At 42.6% G+C, this 14,669-nt stretch overlaps 1 protein-coding gene across 1 annotated transcript; it reads left to right on the top strand.

Annotated features, from left to right (window-relative positions):
- The first annotated feature begins 747 nt into the window (after positions 1–747).
- On the top strand, positions 748–10,636 carry LGALSL (galectin like). The gene is made up of 5 exons (XM_072635413.1): positions 748–3,015; positions 3,841–3,912; positions 4,044–4,132; positions 4,963–5,140; positions 7,190–10,636. Exons 1-5 carry the CDS (start codon positions 2,092–2,094, stop codon positions 7,331–7,333), a joined length of 1,407 nt encoding a protein of 468 aa, XP_072491514.1. The 5' UTR covers positions 748–2,091; the 3' UTR covers positions 7,334–10,636.
- Positions 10,637–14,669: the final 4,033 nt, after the last annotated feature.

The raw sequence follows: 14,669 nt of genomic DNA, 5'->3' as shown, positions 1-14,669 counted from the left end.
TAAATCAGAGGATTTTTCTTCACTTTGAAAACAATTATTTGCTTTATAAAATGAACTACCAAAAATTCTTTAAAATAATAAATCACTTATGATCACAGGATTTAGAGCTCAAAGAGACTTTAGTGACCGCCTAGTACAACTCCCTCATTTTACAGATGAGGAAACTGAGTCCCAAAACAACTAAAATGACTTGTTCAAAGTCACACAGGTAAGTAGCATGGTCAGGAGTTGAATTCAGGTCTTCTAACTACAAATCCAGCGTTTTTCAGTCTGTCAAGTTGATCCTAACAAGGTACAAGTCTCTATCACAGATGGCCAGTCCAGCTGAGTTTAATTACTAAATAGGAATTGTTTCTCTTTTACCTAGGAACTCTGATGATCTTCCCCTCCCAGTTTGATTGTTTTTTTAATTAAAGAGGCCATCCCTGGAGTTTAAGTACTTAAAGAAGCCTATTCATTGAATGGGTGTATCTCACTCAAAGTGAGAATGCTGTAAGAGAATGCTATAGCCTGAAAGGGCCAGGGTCTCACATTGCATTCTGAGCCATCTCCAGATGTCCTGATGAATATCAGGCCACTGGACCCAGATGGCTCAGGAGAAGAAAGTGAGGTTGGTGACCTTGCACAGCCCTTCCTCACTCATATCAAAGTCAACTGCAAGTCATATCATCTTGATGTCATGGTTCTCTTTGAGAACGAAGGACAAACACAACAACAAGAAAAGCTTGTCACCAAATTGGCTGCTGGGTGGTAATTTCCAGCCATGGTAACTCTTGAGGAACACCTACTTAAGTTGCAGAAAGGGTGTGATTTTCATTGGTGGAGGAAATACTCACACTAACAAAGTCACATATCCTTGAATTATTGACATAGGAGTTACTGAACTGGGATTGGTAAATCAGAAGTAAGCATCTGGGGTAACAGTTGTGCAGGAACCATAATATCCACCTTGCCTAAACCTCTAAGCCAGTTTAGGTCACACAGCTAAGAATATGAATGTCATTTATAAACATTACTGCTGTCCAGTTGTTTCAGAAGTGTCAGATTCTTTGTGACCCCATTTGAGATTTTTCTGGCAAAGATACTGGAGTGGTTCGCCATTTTCTTTTTCACTTCAATTTTTACAGATAAGGCAAACAGGGCTAAAAGTGACTTTATGTACAGGTAATTTTCCCATTCCACTTGGTTATTCTATGAGGAGAAACTAAAGTGGAAAAGCTGCCAAGAAAATATGGATATATCCAAGGTTACTCAGGCAGTGGGTAGAGGCAAGCTGGAAACCTCTGAAGTTTGTATTAGGTCACACATGCTCCCTTGGTTATTAGTGTAAAACACCCTGGTGATTCACACAGTGGAATGTTTGAGCCAAGGATGTCACCTAAAATACAGCACAGAGATATGGCTTTATCAGAGAATTACATAATCTGCCAATGCATCAAAGTAGTAAAGGAATCTGACGTTTAAAAAAAGGCCACCCCCACCTTCTGGGTGGTTCTCCCTCTTGCCAAAGAGGACTCCCAGCCACTTCCTTGGCTGGGCAGGTGACAGATTAAACCAGCCTTGGTGAAGTTCTCCAATCGGTCTATACTGTGTCTGGTTCAGTTTCATGCAAGAATCCAGCAGAGCACCTTAAACCTCAACCCTTACAACGCTGTTCCTGTATCCCCAGCTCCATAAAATCCCTGGGAGAGGTCCGATTTGGTGTGGAAGTTGTCTCAAGACCTCTGGCCAAATCTGCCCACGTTGGAGGCCTGGAGGGGGTGGGGTGGCGGGAGTGGACCCCTCTTTCCTGACTTTTTGACGCCCTCCTTCACAAAACGATTGCTTAGCGCCCTTCCTCCAACTTCGCAGCTTTATTAGGTCAGTCTAAACGCGGATGGAGCCCAGAGTGGGGGGGAGGGTCTGAATCCCACTTCTGCCACAGGCTTAAGTGACCTTGGGCAAGTCACCTCTCTTAAGTGGTTTTTTTCTTTTATTTAAATGAAGCAATTGAATTAAAAGACCTCTCTATTTCTTGGCAACTCTTCAAAAACATGCGGGTCCACAAGCTTTATTACGGGATTATTAAGTGCCAGTCACGGGGCTAAGCAAATGGGATACAAAGACAAAAAAAGGCAAAATCCAGCGTACCCCAGGGGGTCACGTTCGGGTGGGGGAGAAACCACGGGAGCTCCGGATCCCCTGGGTTTTACGTACACGAAGGTTACATTCTCCTTAGAAGTGCTGAGGCAAAGTGGGGATCGGGGGTGCCCCCGTCTCTGGGGCGGGGCGCAGGGGGGGTTCCTAGGGGCCACCTCTTTCTTCCTGCCTTCCCTCCTCCCCTACTCCGTCTTCCCCACACACCCCTACTCACACCACCCCTCAAGGCCACCCCAGCTTCCTGCCTGCCCTCCGCCGTCCAACAGCCTCGGGGCAGGGCAAGCAGAACAAGCCGCGACAGCCCCAGCCGGGCCCCCGCCCTGTTCCCGGTTCCTTCGCCTGGGTAACGCACTGGGCCCGGGGCTGGGCCTTTATATGCCTCCCGCAGCCCGCCCCGCACGGCGGCTTTCCGTTCCACCTTCCGTCCTCCTGCACTGGCACCATTGGCGGCAGCAGCAGAGGCAGCCGCAGCCGCTCCCGGGCTCTGCCCACTTAAAAGGCGGGGAGGCCGAGCCGCGGCCCGCCAGCCCCGCTCCCCAGCCCCGCTGCCCCCGGCCTGCCGGCCCTTCCCCCGGTCTGGCCTCGCCAGGTCAGCGCCCAGCCTGGGAGCGTGTGCGTGTGTTTGGGAGCTGCGCGTGTCTGGGTGGGAGTGCGCGCGCGCGCGCCCGCCCGCCAGCGCTGCGCCCGCAGGAGCCCCAGCTGTGCGCGCCGGAGCCCGGCTCCGAACCTGGGTCTCCCCCTCCCCCAGGCAGCGGAACCCCGGGTATCCCTCCTTCCCACTCCCCTCCCCTTCCCCTTCCCCCCCCCCCGACCCCCCAACTCCCGCGGCTGTGCAACAAGATGGCGGGATCGGTGGCCGAGAGAGACGCGGTGGTGGTGAGTGTGGCAGGGCGCACGGGAGGGAGGGAAGCAGACGCGGCCCCCCGCCCAGCCCCGGGCGCCCGGCTGCGGGGGCCCGAGCCGCGGGGACGGCCCCGCCGCCGCCCCTTGCCGGAGGTGGAAGGGAACGGGGCGGGGGGCGCGTCATCTGCACCTCCTCGCCGGCTCCCCAATACCTGTTAGCCGGAGCCCGAGCTGCGTGCAGACGGCCCGCAGGAGCGCGGCCGGGATGGAGGGCAGGGCAGGGAAGGAGCCCGGGGTGGACCTGGCCCGGGGACCATCGGGCGGAGGCTGGAGCGGGGGACACGGATGCCCGCCGCCCCCCGCCTCGCCGCCTCCCTCCCACCGGCCAGGTGCTAGCCGGAGCCGGCGGGCGTTAGGCAGAGTGTGCGCGCACGTGCACGGCCGGCGACTCCCGCCGTCTTCGGGCGGGCGCCCCGGGCCCGGCCGCCCCAGGTGGAGCTCGGCCGCGTCCCAGCCCGGGCCAGGTTGGAGGCTGGACCTTGGCCTCCCCGGCTCCCCCGCGGGGGCAGGCTGCGCCCTGTCGAGTCCGGGAGAGTCGGGGCCGGACGGCGAAGCCTTCCTTCGGGGCTGGGGACCTCTCGTTGAGTTGGCCCCGCAGCACTTTGGCTTTGCGTTGTGCCCTGCCCCGGGACATCCTCCCCGCTCCTTTTCTGTAAAGAACGTAAGGGATCGAAGGAGCGATGGAGCCGCGAAGTCCGGCCGTGGAGGGCTGGCCAGCCCGGACCGTGGTTCCCTGGCCCGGCCCTCCCCGGATTCAGCCAGGGCTCTGAAAGTGAATCTCTTGTGTTCTCTTCTTAGAAACTAGAAGATGGGCACTTAAACAACTCCCTGGGATCCCCGGTCCAAGCAGATGTGTACTTTCCAAGACTGGTAAACAATTTTATGTCCTTTCTTTTGGCCTGCTTCCTTCTTTCCATAGCCCAGGTCCTCCACCCTGAGGCACGTAGTAGGCTCTTTCTCAGACAGGCCACCGACCTCCTGTTCCTTTCTGCCCTTTCCAGATAGTACCGTTTTGTGGGCACATTAAAGGTGGAATGAGACCGGGCAAGAAGATCTTAGTGATGGGGATTGTAGACCTCAACCCGGAGAGGTAAGGCCTAATCGTTATCCTACCTAATTAGATGTCTTTAGTTCGGCTGGACTGCATTTCTTTTATCCTGCTTTTATAAATTTTGTTTTGAAGGTGGGAGAGGGGCACAGCTAGTGTTCAGAAGTAAAGGTGATGGTTAAAAAACAATCGATAAAAAGAAGATTTTAAAAGTCACCAGAGTCACTATCCTTATCATGGAATGCTGATGGGAGTGCCTAGCAGAGAAATAAAATTCTCCTCTCTCCCTTCCAGCTCTGTGGTTTGGTGCCTCTCGTTTCCTGGCCAAGGAAAGGCCAAGAAAATACCATGTTCCCATGAAAAGAATTTGTGCGAATCCCATCCATTTCTGCAGACAGCTATTTTTATCAGGAATTATAAATATAGACACATTTTCCCTTTGACCCATAGGGGGGGTTAGGATCTTTTCATCATTCTTTTTTGTGTTATGTGAAGCCAGTATGTGACTTAAAGAACCCACTACCACCAAAATTCAATGAAAGCCAAATACCATGAGTTAGTCTTCCCTTGATCAACCTCTGGGGATGTTTCTGGTCACTGCTAGTTTTAGCTGTGTTGCATTAGGGAAGACAGGGCAGTTCCTTTGGAGGGTTACAGAAAGGGAGACACTCCTTTCATGGAGTAATATGCATAATTGAAAATCTACGCATCATCCAAAATCCTAACTGTAATCCCTCTTCCCTTGAGTAAATTTTTTTTTCCCCAGCTCTGCTGGCAGGTAGCACAGTTGACTTAAGAACCTGGGTAATCTAGAAAGGATGTCAGATTATCCGATCCTGTATTAGATAAGGTTGGTTATGTTGGTCTTTCAGTTTCGAGATCAGTTTGACGTGTGGGGACTCCAAAGACCCTCCTGCAGATGTGGCCATTGAACTGAAAGCAATATTTACAGATAAGCAGCTGCTCAGAAATTCGTGTATATCTGGAGAAAGAGGTGAAGAACAATCAGCAATTCCTTATTTCCCTTTCATCCCAGACCAGCCGTTTAGGGTGAGTCCAAAGAACAGTATGCCACATGGGGATTTGGTGGTTGTAGCTTGTTAGTTGGTGGGTGGAGAAATATCCCAGCTGCTGAAAAGGAAATAGGCCATCTAAAAGCTGTAAATATTTAAACTTTGAAATGTTTAAAGGATTAAGTGTTGTACATTAATGTTTGCAGTAGTAGTCACTATTTCTGTTTGTGGGATAAATTGTATGGGCCCCAAGAATCACAGAAATGAAGGCAGAGAATACTAAGAATAGATATTTGGCGCACACCCATCCCCACTACCCCCCATCAGACCTAGCACTGTGCTAAGCACAATGACTCTTTAAATTACTCCCCTAGGATTGAATATTTCAGTCATTAAATAACAATTTACTTTCTTGTATATTCCCACTTTTCTTTAGGAATTAGGATTATCATTTCACTAGCCTATTCATTGCTGCCTCTCCCCTACAGTTTATGCCCCTGGGACTAGACAAGAGAGTGATACAAATACAGCCCTTCCTACACCCACTGTTGTGGTTTAAAATGTAGGAAGCTAGTGATAAAAAGTTTTGTGATGCCTCTCATTAGCATACGCCCCACAATTGGCAGCTAAAGTGTCATGGCTCTGTGTCACATGTACATTAATTATGCAAAACTCTCTTTGACCTCTCAGGGGCTGTCCCCTTGTTTGGGCCTTGAGCTGATGCAGTGGTTAGTGCACTGAACCTGGAGTCAGGAAATCTTGATTTCAAGTCCAGCCTCAGATGCTCACTGTGTGACCCTGGGCAAGTCTCTTAACTGCCTCCTGCCTCAGTTGCCTCATCCTTAAAATGCAAATAACAATAACAGCTACTTCCCAGGGTTATCAAGTGAGATAATCTTTGCAACATGTTTTGCAAACTTTAAAATACTATATATAAATGCTAGATATTATTATCATTATAATCTCATTCTAAATAAAATTTCGCCATTAATCTGCTGATCTTCATGACTTATCTGGAAAATGCCATGCATGAGATTTATGAGGAAATAATTACCGCTTCTCATCTTAAAAATAGAGGCAAAGCAGCATAGTGAACAGTGTTGTACTTGAGATCAAGAAGGCCTGGACTCGAATCCCACTTTTGACATTTGACAGTACAAGTCACTTTAACTTCTCTTGGCCTCAGTTTCCTCATCTATAAAATGGAGATAATAGATACCTGTAGTACCCACCTCACAAGATTGTGTTGTAAGCCTCAAAATGAGGTGATGTGATGTAAGACTGTTGCAAGCTTGAAACTGGAGAAATGAAGTTAGTCACTATTACAAATAGAGAAAGCAAGAGACAGACCTGCCCAGGATTGTACCCATTCACCTGCCATATGTGGGATTGAGGCCTGCATGAGGGATCCCAGAGTGTGACCTCTGGATGGGAGTAACTAAAGCTTCTTGACCAACATTTTAAAATAGCTCAAAAATAAATTGAATTAGAATTAGGGCCATCTATGTTAATATCACCTCAATAGTCATCTTAATTAGATGTGACTGATGTCTTGTGTGGAGTCTTTCCTTACATGGTGAACAACTATCTCTTAATAAATACATACACCCTGTGGTAAGGTGTAGTTAAGAAAGAGAGAATGAAGGCTTAGAGTTTGCAGTATGGAAGCAGGATGTTTGTTTGGCAAAGGCCCAGATGATGATAATGTAAGGTGTTCTGCAAACTTTAAAAGTGTTACATAAATGTCAATTACTCTTATTATGCTCTTTATTATTATATTATTCTTAATAGAAGTTGACCCAGTAGGAATTGATATGTCAGCTTCTGGCAGAGTAATAGAATTGTTTTACTTCAGGAGAAAACTCCTAATGAAATGACTGTTAGAAGTTTGGTAGGTAATCGCTGGTGACATTATCACACTCCTGCCAAAGGCATCGTTATTTCTTGGGTGTTGGGTATTTGAAGGCAGAAGCAATTGTAAATCTGTAAAATGTGCCTATTGCCTTCCTCGAAATTACAAAATCATGTATTAGGCCGAAATCATTGAAATTGCGTACTTCTTAATTTGCCATTTTGTTTTACCCAGGTGGAAATTCTTTGTGAACACCCACGATTTAGAGTATTTGTGGATGGACACCAGCTTTTTGATTTTTACCATCGAATTGAAACACTGTCCTCAATTGACACAATAAGGATCAATGGGGATCTCCAGATCACTAAACTTGGCTGACCTCGCTGCCCATCTCATCATCCCTATTCCAAATAGGAGTAGATGTCACCCTCGATTATCTGGAAGAACATTCCTGCCAGGATATGGAGACTTAACAAAAACAAAACAGACATAAACAAACAAAAAGACAAGCTTTCCAGTCTCTTCTGTGTGCAGTTTAAACTCAAAATGAGGACTTGAACCAGGATTTACCCTCATGAAGAAGCTTTTGGGTAACAGACACTGAGCCCTTGTCGTGGAACAAAGTGATAACATTTATGCCGGGTTTTGTTCCTATGAAACTAGAATGGGTGTGGGGTTGTTTGGGGGCTTAATTGGCAGCAGTGTGTTCATCTTTCCTCTGCAAAAGAAGATCTGCAAACACAAGTGCTAAAATAATTTTTAAAACGGTACACAGAAAAGTTTTCTTTTGTGCAACCAGTTTCTGCACTGAAGTAGATTCATGTAGCACAACCAATAACATTTTAGTCAGGGTATTTACATAGAATGTAGATTGTTCAAGTTTTTTGCACAGCATAATATTAATACAGTTTTTAAAGCTTTCTTGGTAGTTTATTTATTTATACTCGGTGTATGTATTAGAAAAATAAGCAATGTTATTGAGTACGTACAGAGAACAGCGAGTCATGAAGTTTTGAATGTACAAATGACTTAGGTACGTAGGATAAAGTAAAACTTTCATCATTTTTGAAACACATATACAATTGTTTGAATAATTGAGTTCTGGTGGTGTCCTTTACACCCCTAAAATTAAACTCCTTTGGATTAGTTGCTCTAAATGCTTTAGGGGGAATGGGGAGAACTTTGCAGTAATTTAAGTAAAATTATTTCCCATGCTGTTGGTCATTACATGTAACTACATTTACACTGATTTTGCTCCTTTCTGTGAATTGACATGATACATAATATGGCTTCCCTAAGGGTAAATTCTCACGTTTTCTTGGAATTTATACCATGACTTATATAATTGCTTAATTAATCAAAAATACTTATGAAGTGATTGCTAAGACAATATTTTTAAAAATGTACTTTACAGGGACTTTCAACTTATTATGAAAACTTATTATGAAAAGGGTATTTGCGACACAATAGACAGCAAAATAAGAATACCAAGAGAGCTAACTTTCTGGATTTTGAAATAAGGAGAATAATGTTTATGCTGTACTGATAACAGTTGCCCAGTTTCAGGGTTCAGAACCTAGGTCTCCTTTCATGTCACTCTTAGCAATTTCCCTTTGCTTTGGCTCACTGTTACAGATTGACAAAATCTATTATGTCCTGTCTATTGATCCATGCAAAGGGAAAGACTAGAATTGAGGTTGGATCCCAACTAAGTAATGTTTTTTCAAAGGGTTAACTCTCATATTGTCAAGCTTTTGAGTGGAGACAGTTTTAGGCTCAGCGGAATTTTGATACTGTATGCCAGCTAGGCTGATAAATGGGTGTGGTTTCTCCAGGGAGATGTAGATGGTACTGTAACTACCCATGGAGGGGAGGTTTAAGGACTGGACTCAGAGCTCCACTCTCCAAGGCTGTGCTGGTGGCATTGGTTAGAACTTCAGCATTAGTAAGGGTCCCACAGAGAGCAGAGTGTGGCATGGGAAGAGAGACTGAGGGCTTCATTTTGACTCCCAGCTCTGCTCTCTGTGTGATATTTCTGTGGCCACAATGAGAAGGTGTTGGACCATATAGATGATGGTCTCTAAGGTCTCTTTCAGTTCCAAAACCTAATGATCTTAAGAGTGGCTGTGGGGGTGGGGTAGGGTGGGGGAGGTGTATTTATATATAGTTCAGATTTTGTTGATAGAAAATTGAGTCTTGTTATGGTCATGTTTGCTTTTTAGTAATTTTACACAACATGCAGATAAATGGAAATGACCAGGTCGTTTCCACATGTCTAAAGAAGGTAGACAGTGTTTCAGTACCAAAGTATAATCTTTTTTTAAAAAAAAAAAAAAGAGGAAAGAAAACCAAAATCATGAGGTTTGAGGATTCTTCCCCTATCTCAGAAAGCGTTTAACACAGTCTCATTGTGTTATAGAAGATTCATTATCCCCTTGGATCCACTTTGCTCAGAACAATTTTATGTACTAGTTTGGCTATACTGCCTTTGATCAACTTTTCTCACCTTAGAGAATTGTAAACCTCCCTTATTCTGAAGAGAGTTTGTGGCTATTTATAGCATCACTGGACTCTGCTCATCATTAAATGAGGAAAGTAACCCACCAGCTACATAATTCAGCAGAAAATAGAGGGCACTTGAGTGTAACTGGCTGGAAACAACTCAATTCTGCCTACTTATCCCTGAACCAATTAACGGGTCTTTAGACAGCTTAGCAGCAAAGGTACAGTGTTAACCCTTTCATCTCAACTCAGAGAGGGCCTTGAGAGCCCATAATAAGCCTTTTCAGGAATGCATTTTAACTGTGAGAGAGCTTGATTCAAGGGCTGCTAAATTGTAAGGTGAATAATCCTGTGGTTTTAATCATTTTTTAGCAGCAACTTGAAAATAATTTTCACCTCTCATCCTTCTGTGAGGTCTAAGGTGGGAAATGAAGATGAGAAAGTAACAATTTAAAATTTCATGAGAAAATGTTTTGTCATGTAGGCAGTTACTGAATACCAGAGCCCTCATTTCCCAACATGATTTAAATCATCCCAAATATCAGAATTAGACTATGAAAAGGTAAAGTAAGCTTCATTGGGGGTCCTTAGACCTCTTTATGTCATGGACTCCTTTGGCAGTCTAGTAAAGCCTAGGAACTCCTTCTCAGAATAATTTTTAATGGCATAAAATAAAGTAAAAAGTATTACAAAAGAGACCAGTTATATTGAAATACATTCTCAAAGTATTTTTAAAAACAAGTTTACAAATCACTGAGTTAAAAACCCCTGCTTTAGACAATCTGTTGTTTCCTTCCTACAACACTGTGTCTGTAAAATGGAATTGAACTTGGTGTCCACTCTTTGAGTTGTCTAAGGAACTTATCTTTTAAAATTTTGTTTTGGACATTTTTCCAATGGAGCTGATCTTCATTTAGAACTCCTTATAAGGTTCCCTTATAAAATTGATATAATGATTTTCATTTGATTCAATTCCCCCCAAAAACGAGGGAAGGAGAAATATTGCCTTGACAGAAACAGCCTTGACGTTCTTAAACATTCATGTAGAGATAGTATTCCTATCAGATTTTCAAAGAAACACTTTCTTATTTTCTGCGTGGTGTAAAAATGTTGCTAAATGTGTTATGTCACTGCTGAAAATTATTTGCACTAAAATAAAAGAGCATTTTGTACAAAGTATTTTTCACATCTTCTAATTTGCCTTAAGTACCAAGTATAATAAATAGTATTCCATATTCCTTTTTCTGAAACCCCAGCTTTAGCCATTTGACAGTGATTTAGCTATTTCAGCAGACCAGTCAAAGGCTAGTGTTTTAGGGGGAGAAAAATATATTAAAGGGAGTTGGGTTTTGTTTTTGATTTAAAGAAGGATCTCCATCACTCACGGGTCTGGCCAACACTGACTAGGTACATTGGGGTGAAGAATGAAAGAGAGAATATAGGGAAAGTGATAGAGGAAATTATTGCTTGCATATTGGCAGGTGTTTAAGAAATATTTGAGTGAATGAATGTGATCCTAGATGTATCTTTACTGTTTTAAGATTGTATTTCTTAAGTTTTATTCTTTTTAAAGCATGTAGCTGGGAATCAGGAGAGGAGCAAAAAGAAAAAAATCCCTGGAGGGTCACATATAGACAATAAGCTTTGACTTTTCGTTGCATAGTATCTGGTAAAACAATATTTGGTATTTAGGACCTTGACAAGTTTCAATCAACTCAACAGCGATTAAGCACCAACTGTATATGTTATACCTAATAGGCACTTAAAATGATTACCATGCATGTAGTGAATATATGAGTAGTATGAAATAAATTAAGCCACAGGAAGCATTCAGGGCCAGTCTTATCTTTCAAGTGGTCAAATATCTCAGAGGTGCAAAGCCAAAGGAGCTAGCTTACTACTCTTGCTTGGTAACTTTCTGTATGAGTCAGGGCCAATTTTAAATGCAACGTGGACTCTTAATCTGAGAGAGAGTCCTGAGGGAAAAGATGTTGAGTGTCAAACACAAATGTGCTCTCCAATTAGGAAAATTCCTTCGGACAGTATACCATGACCATTTTAACTTTACCTCCCCACTGAGGCTAGAATAGTAGAGGGCCATGTACCTTCAGATCATTCTAAATATAGTAAGAGAATTGAATTGTAAAGTAATGGGTCTGTGATTCTGCTATGGCTGATTTTTGTATCTACCTATAAACATGATGTTCCATTGTCCATCAAAACAAGGCCATTGTCATGGTTGTTAGCATCTTCTCATCTGCCCCTCTAAAATATAGAACAGAATTGTCTATATGATAGTTGCTTTATGAATAAGAGTTTTATAAAAACCACAGGGCTCATGGTGTTGGAATTTTGATTTATACCAAAAGACTAGGGTAGTGAGTCACACTATTGTGAAGAAAAAGTAGGTTGGGGTAAGGGTGGGTGGGTAGGGGAGCATCCTTTATGGGGTTGGCAGATATAATAACTCTTGAAAAAATAAGGACTATGTTTCTAGCTACTTGGTGTATTTTCAGAGAGACGTGCATATAAATTGAGGTTTGGGAAACATAATGAAAGCATTTAAGAAGCAAAGGAAAACTGCATAAATTAATACATAGCATATTAGTCCTAAATTTCAAACACTCTTCCACAAGAAAAATGTAGCTAAATTAAAATGTGCTTCTTTGCATCCTATATGTCAAGATACAGTTGCCTCAAGTGAGACTCATTCTTAATGATTTTAATTTCACAATGTTTTACTCCCAAAAGATTGTTTTTAAAAACAGAGAACACCCATTCAAAAGAAACAATTAAAATGGGTGTATCCATGATGCCCAACAATGCCTAACCCCAAATGGAAGGGGGAGAAAATCCACAGATGCTTTCCCTTGCTTTGATACACCCTACCAATTCTTAGAAAAATATGGGATTATGTGAACAAACAGCCAGGGTAAGAAGGGATCCTTATTTATTTGATATAGTAACATAAGCTGTATAATAGACTCTTATGCACCTAATAGCCTTTTCCTGGGCCTTTTGGATGTTGTAGGATATTTAGGCCTGCAAGTCTTTCGTGAGTAATAATGAAATATTCTTCTAATAACCCTTGCATCTCCCTTTATGTGATGGTGTTCACGGAACAATATACATCTTATGCCATAACTACTTCCATGATGTTTAAATACAGCAAAATACAACAGAGCTTACTCATTCTGATCAGATAGGATACAACCAGAAATGCAGTTGGCTAAGGAAAAGGATGAGTGGGAATCAGAAATGGGAAGATCTGTTCCACCAATCCTATGCCAGTCATAATTTGTTGTACCTATTTGGGCAGGTCATCTAATCTCTCTGCTTTAGTCTGCCTTTCTACCTAGAAGATGGAAATCATAGGATCCCATGATACTTATTAATGACACGTGATGACAAAGTGGTTTATGAATACAAGATAATGTTTATTAAAGGTGATAATCCAGGATCAATATAAATGTGAAATGAATTTCTATACTCATCCTCCATGATTTTTATAATGAAAACTGTTAAAAGTGCTTCCTTGAGTCTGAATATTTTAAATTACTATAGTCTACTTGTAAGTATGCAACCCAGAATACTGAAGCATAACTAGCATTAGAAATGTATTAGCTGCCTTTCAGAAATTTTGGAAAAATATACTCAATATTTTTAAATCTTTACATGAAAAGCTATATAGCCTTCTTCTAATGCAATAACAATGATTTTCACATTCAGCTCAAGGGATTATTTTTATTATTCTAAAGATGTACCCAAGGTATGCATTAGAGGACTTGAGAATATGGGAATCCTAAACCATAAGTCTATTTTTCTGTGTTGTGCCACTTTGGGAAAGACCTTTTAATAAAAAATGAATGTGAAATGTATATATATGATGCAGTGTATTTTGTTGCCTTTTGGTTCTAAATGATCCTTACCCAAATTTCTTTCATTTTTCAGTCAGTAGGATCCAGGATCCAGATGCTTCAGGTAAGAGTGGATGACCCTTCTACCCAATGACAAGCCTAATAATAGTCATGTACTATGGTTATTACATTCATAGTTTTATTTGTACATTCTAACATCCTTTGCATCTAGTTCCTGAGAAGCAATGAGGCCTAGTGGATCAGGAATATCTGAGTTTATGTGCCACCCTCTGTCATTCCCACCCACCCACCTTCCCCAAAGCAAAAAATCCTGTGGCTAACCAGAGTAATGACTTGGCATCACCTTATAATTGACATCTTCTGTATTAGGGAGATAATGGACTCTCTCACTGGAGGTTTTGAAGCAAAAACCACAAAGACTAGAGGACCACTTGTTGGGGACATTATAGATGGGAATTTTATTCATGTATTGCTTGGACCAGGTAATGCTTAAGGTCTCTTCCAACACAGAGAATCTATGATTCTGCATGTTATACTGTGATAAAATCATCCTATTCTGTTGGTTATTGAGTACTGGAGTAATCAGCCTTTTAGATTGAAAGGTAAAAATGTCATTCTTTACATACTTAGAATCATTAATTTCATGTCAACGTCAAGATGGTTTTTGTCTAGTCTCTTGGTTTATTGAATTCCTAATCAAACATTTTTTGTTTGTTTGCTTTATTTTGAGACTGGGTCTCCCTACCTCCCCCAGGCTGGAAATACAGGCTCAGTCACAGGCCCAATCTCAATACTGACTAGCATGAGGTCTTTGATCTGCTTTATTTGTAACCTAGGCCTATCATCCCTGGTTGGGCAGCCTAACCCTGGCCTCATGGTATTAGTGCAGGACTTAGTTTCTGACACTTGATTGACTTCCTAATGAGCTCAATAGATCCATCAGCATCAGCATTGAGATTACAGGCCTGAGCTACCCTGGCTACACCCAGACCTACAGGTCACTTCCTTTGTCAGGCTGTCCTTGCTCATCCTGCCTCCTATTGGTAGCAAACTTCCCCATGAGACCTTAGGTCATGTTTGTTTTTATTGTAATGGTCATATTGTGTACTACAGATACTTCTATTTGTATCAGATATTTCTATGAAATTATAAATCCAGCTAAGGGTAAGGGACTATGTCTTATTTCCATTTCTATATCCTGAATAGTGTTTCTCACATATTTGTAGAATGAATTCATAGTCAGTCTTGACTGGTAATATTAATGGGTTTCTCAGCCTCAGACAGAGGAAGGGGGTGGGGAGAGGGAGGGAGAGAGAGAGAGGGAGAGAGAGGCT

The sequence above is a fragment of the Notamacropus eugenii genome, chromosome 1 (assembly GCF_028372415.1).
Source record: "Notamacropus eugenii isolate mMacEug1 chromosome 1, mMacEug1.pri_v2, whole genome shotgun sequence".
In the NCBI taxonomy this organism is placed as follows: domain Eukaryota; kingdom Metazoa; phylum Chordata; class Mammalia; order Diprotodontia; family Macropodidae; genus Notamacropus; species Notamacropus eugenii.
Note: the sequence above shows the minus strand (reverse complement) of the source record. Positions and strands in the feature narration are given on the sequence as shown.

Bases quoted from the DNA above. Each gene is read 5' to 3' on its own strand.
- LGALSL (XM_072635413.1), top strand. From the start codon at position 2,092: ATGGGATACAAAGACAAAAAAAGGCAAAATCCAGCGTACCCCAGGGGG. The intron at 3,016-3,840 runs GTGAGTGTGGCA...TTCTCTTCTTAG, and splicing joins CCGAGAGAGACGCGGTGGTG to AAACTAGAAGATGGGCACTT. The intron at 3,913-4,043 runs GTAAACAATTTT...TGCCCTTTCCAG, and splicing joins ATGTGTACTTTCCAAGACTG to ATAGTACCGTTTTGTGGGCA.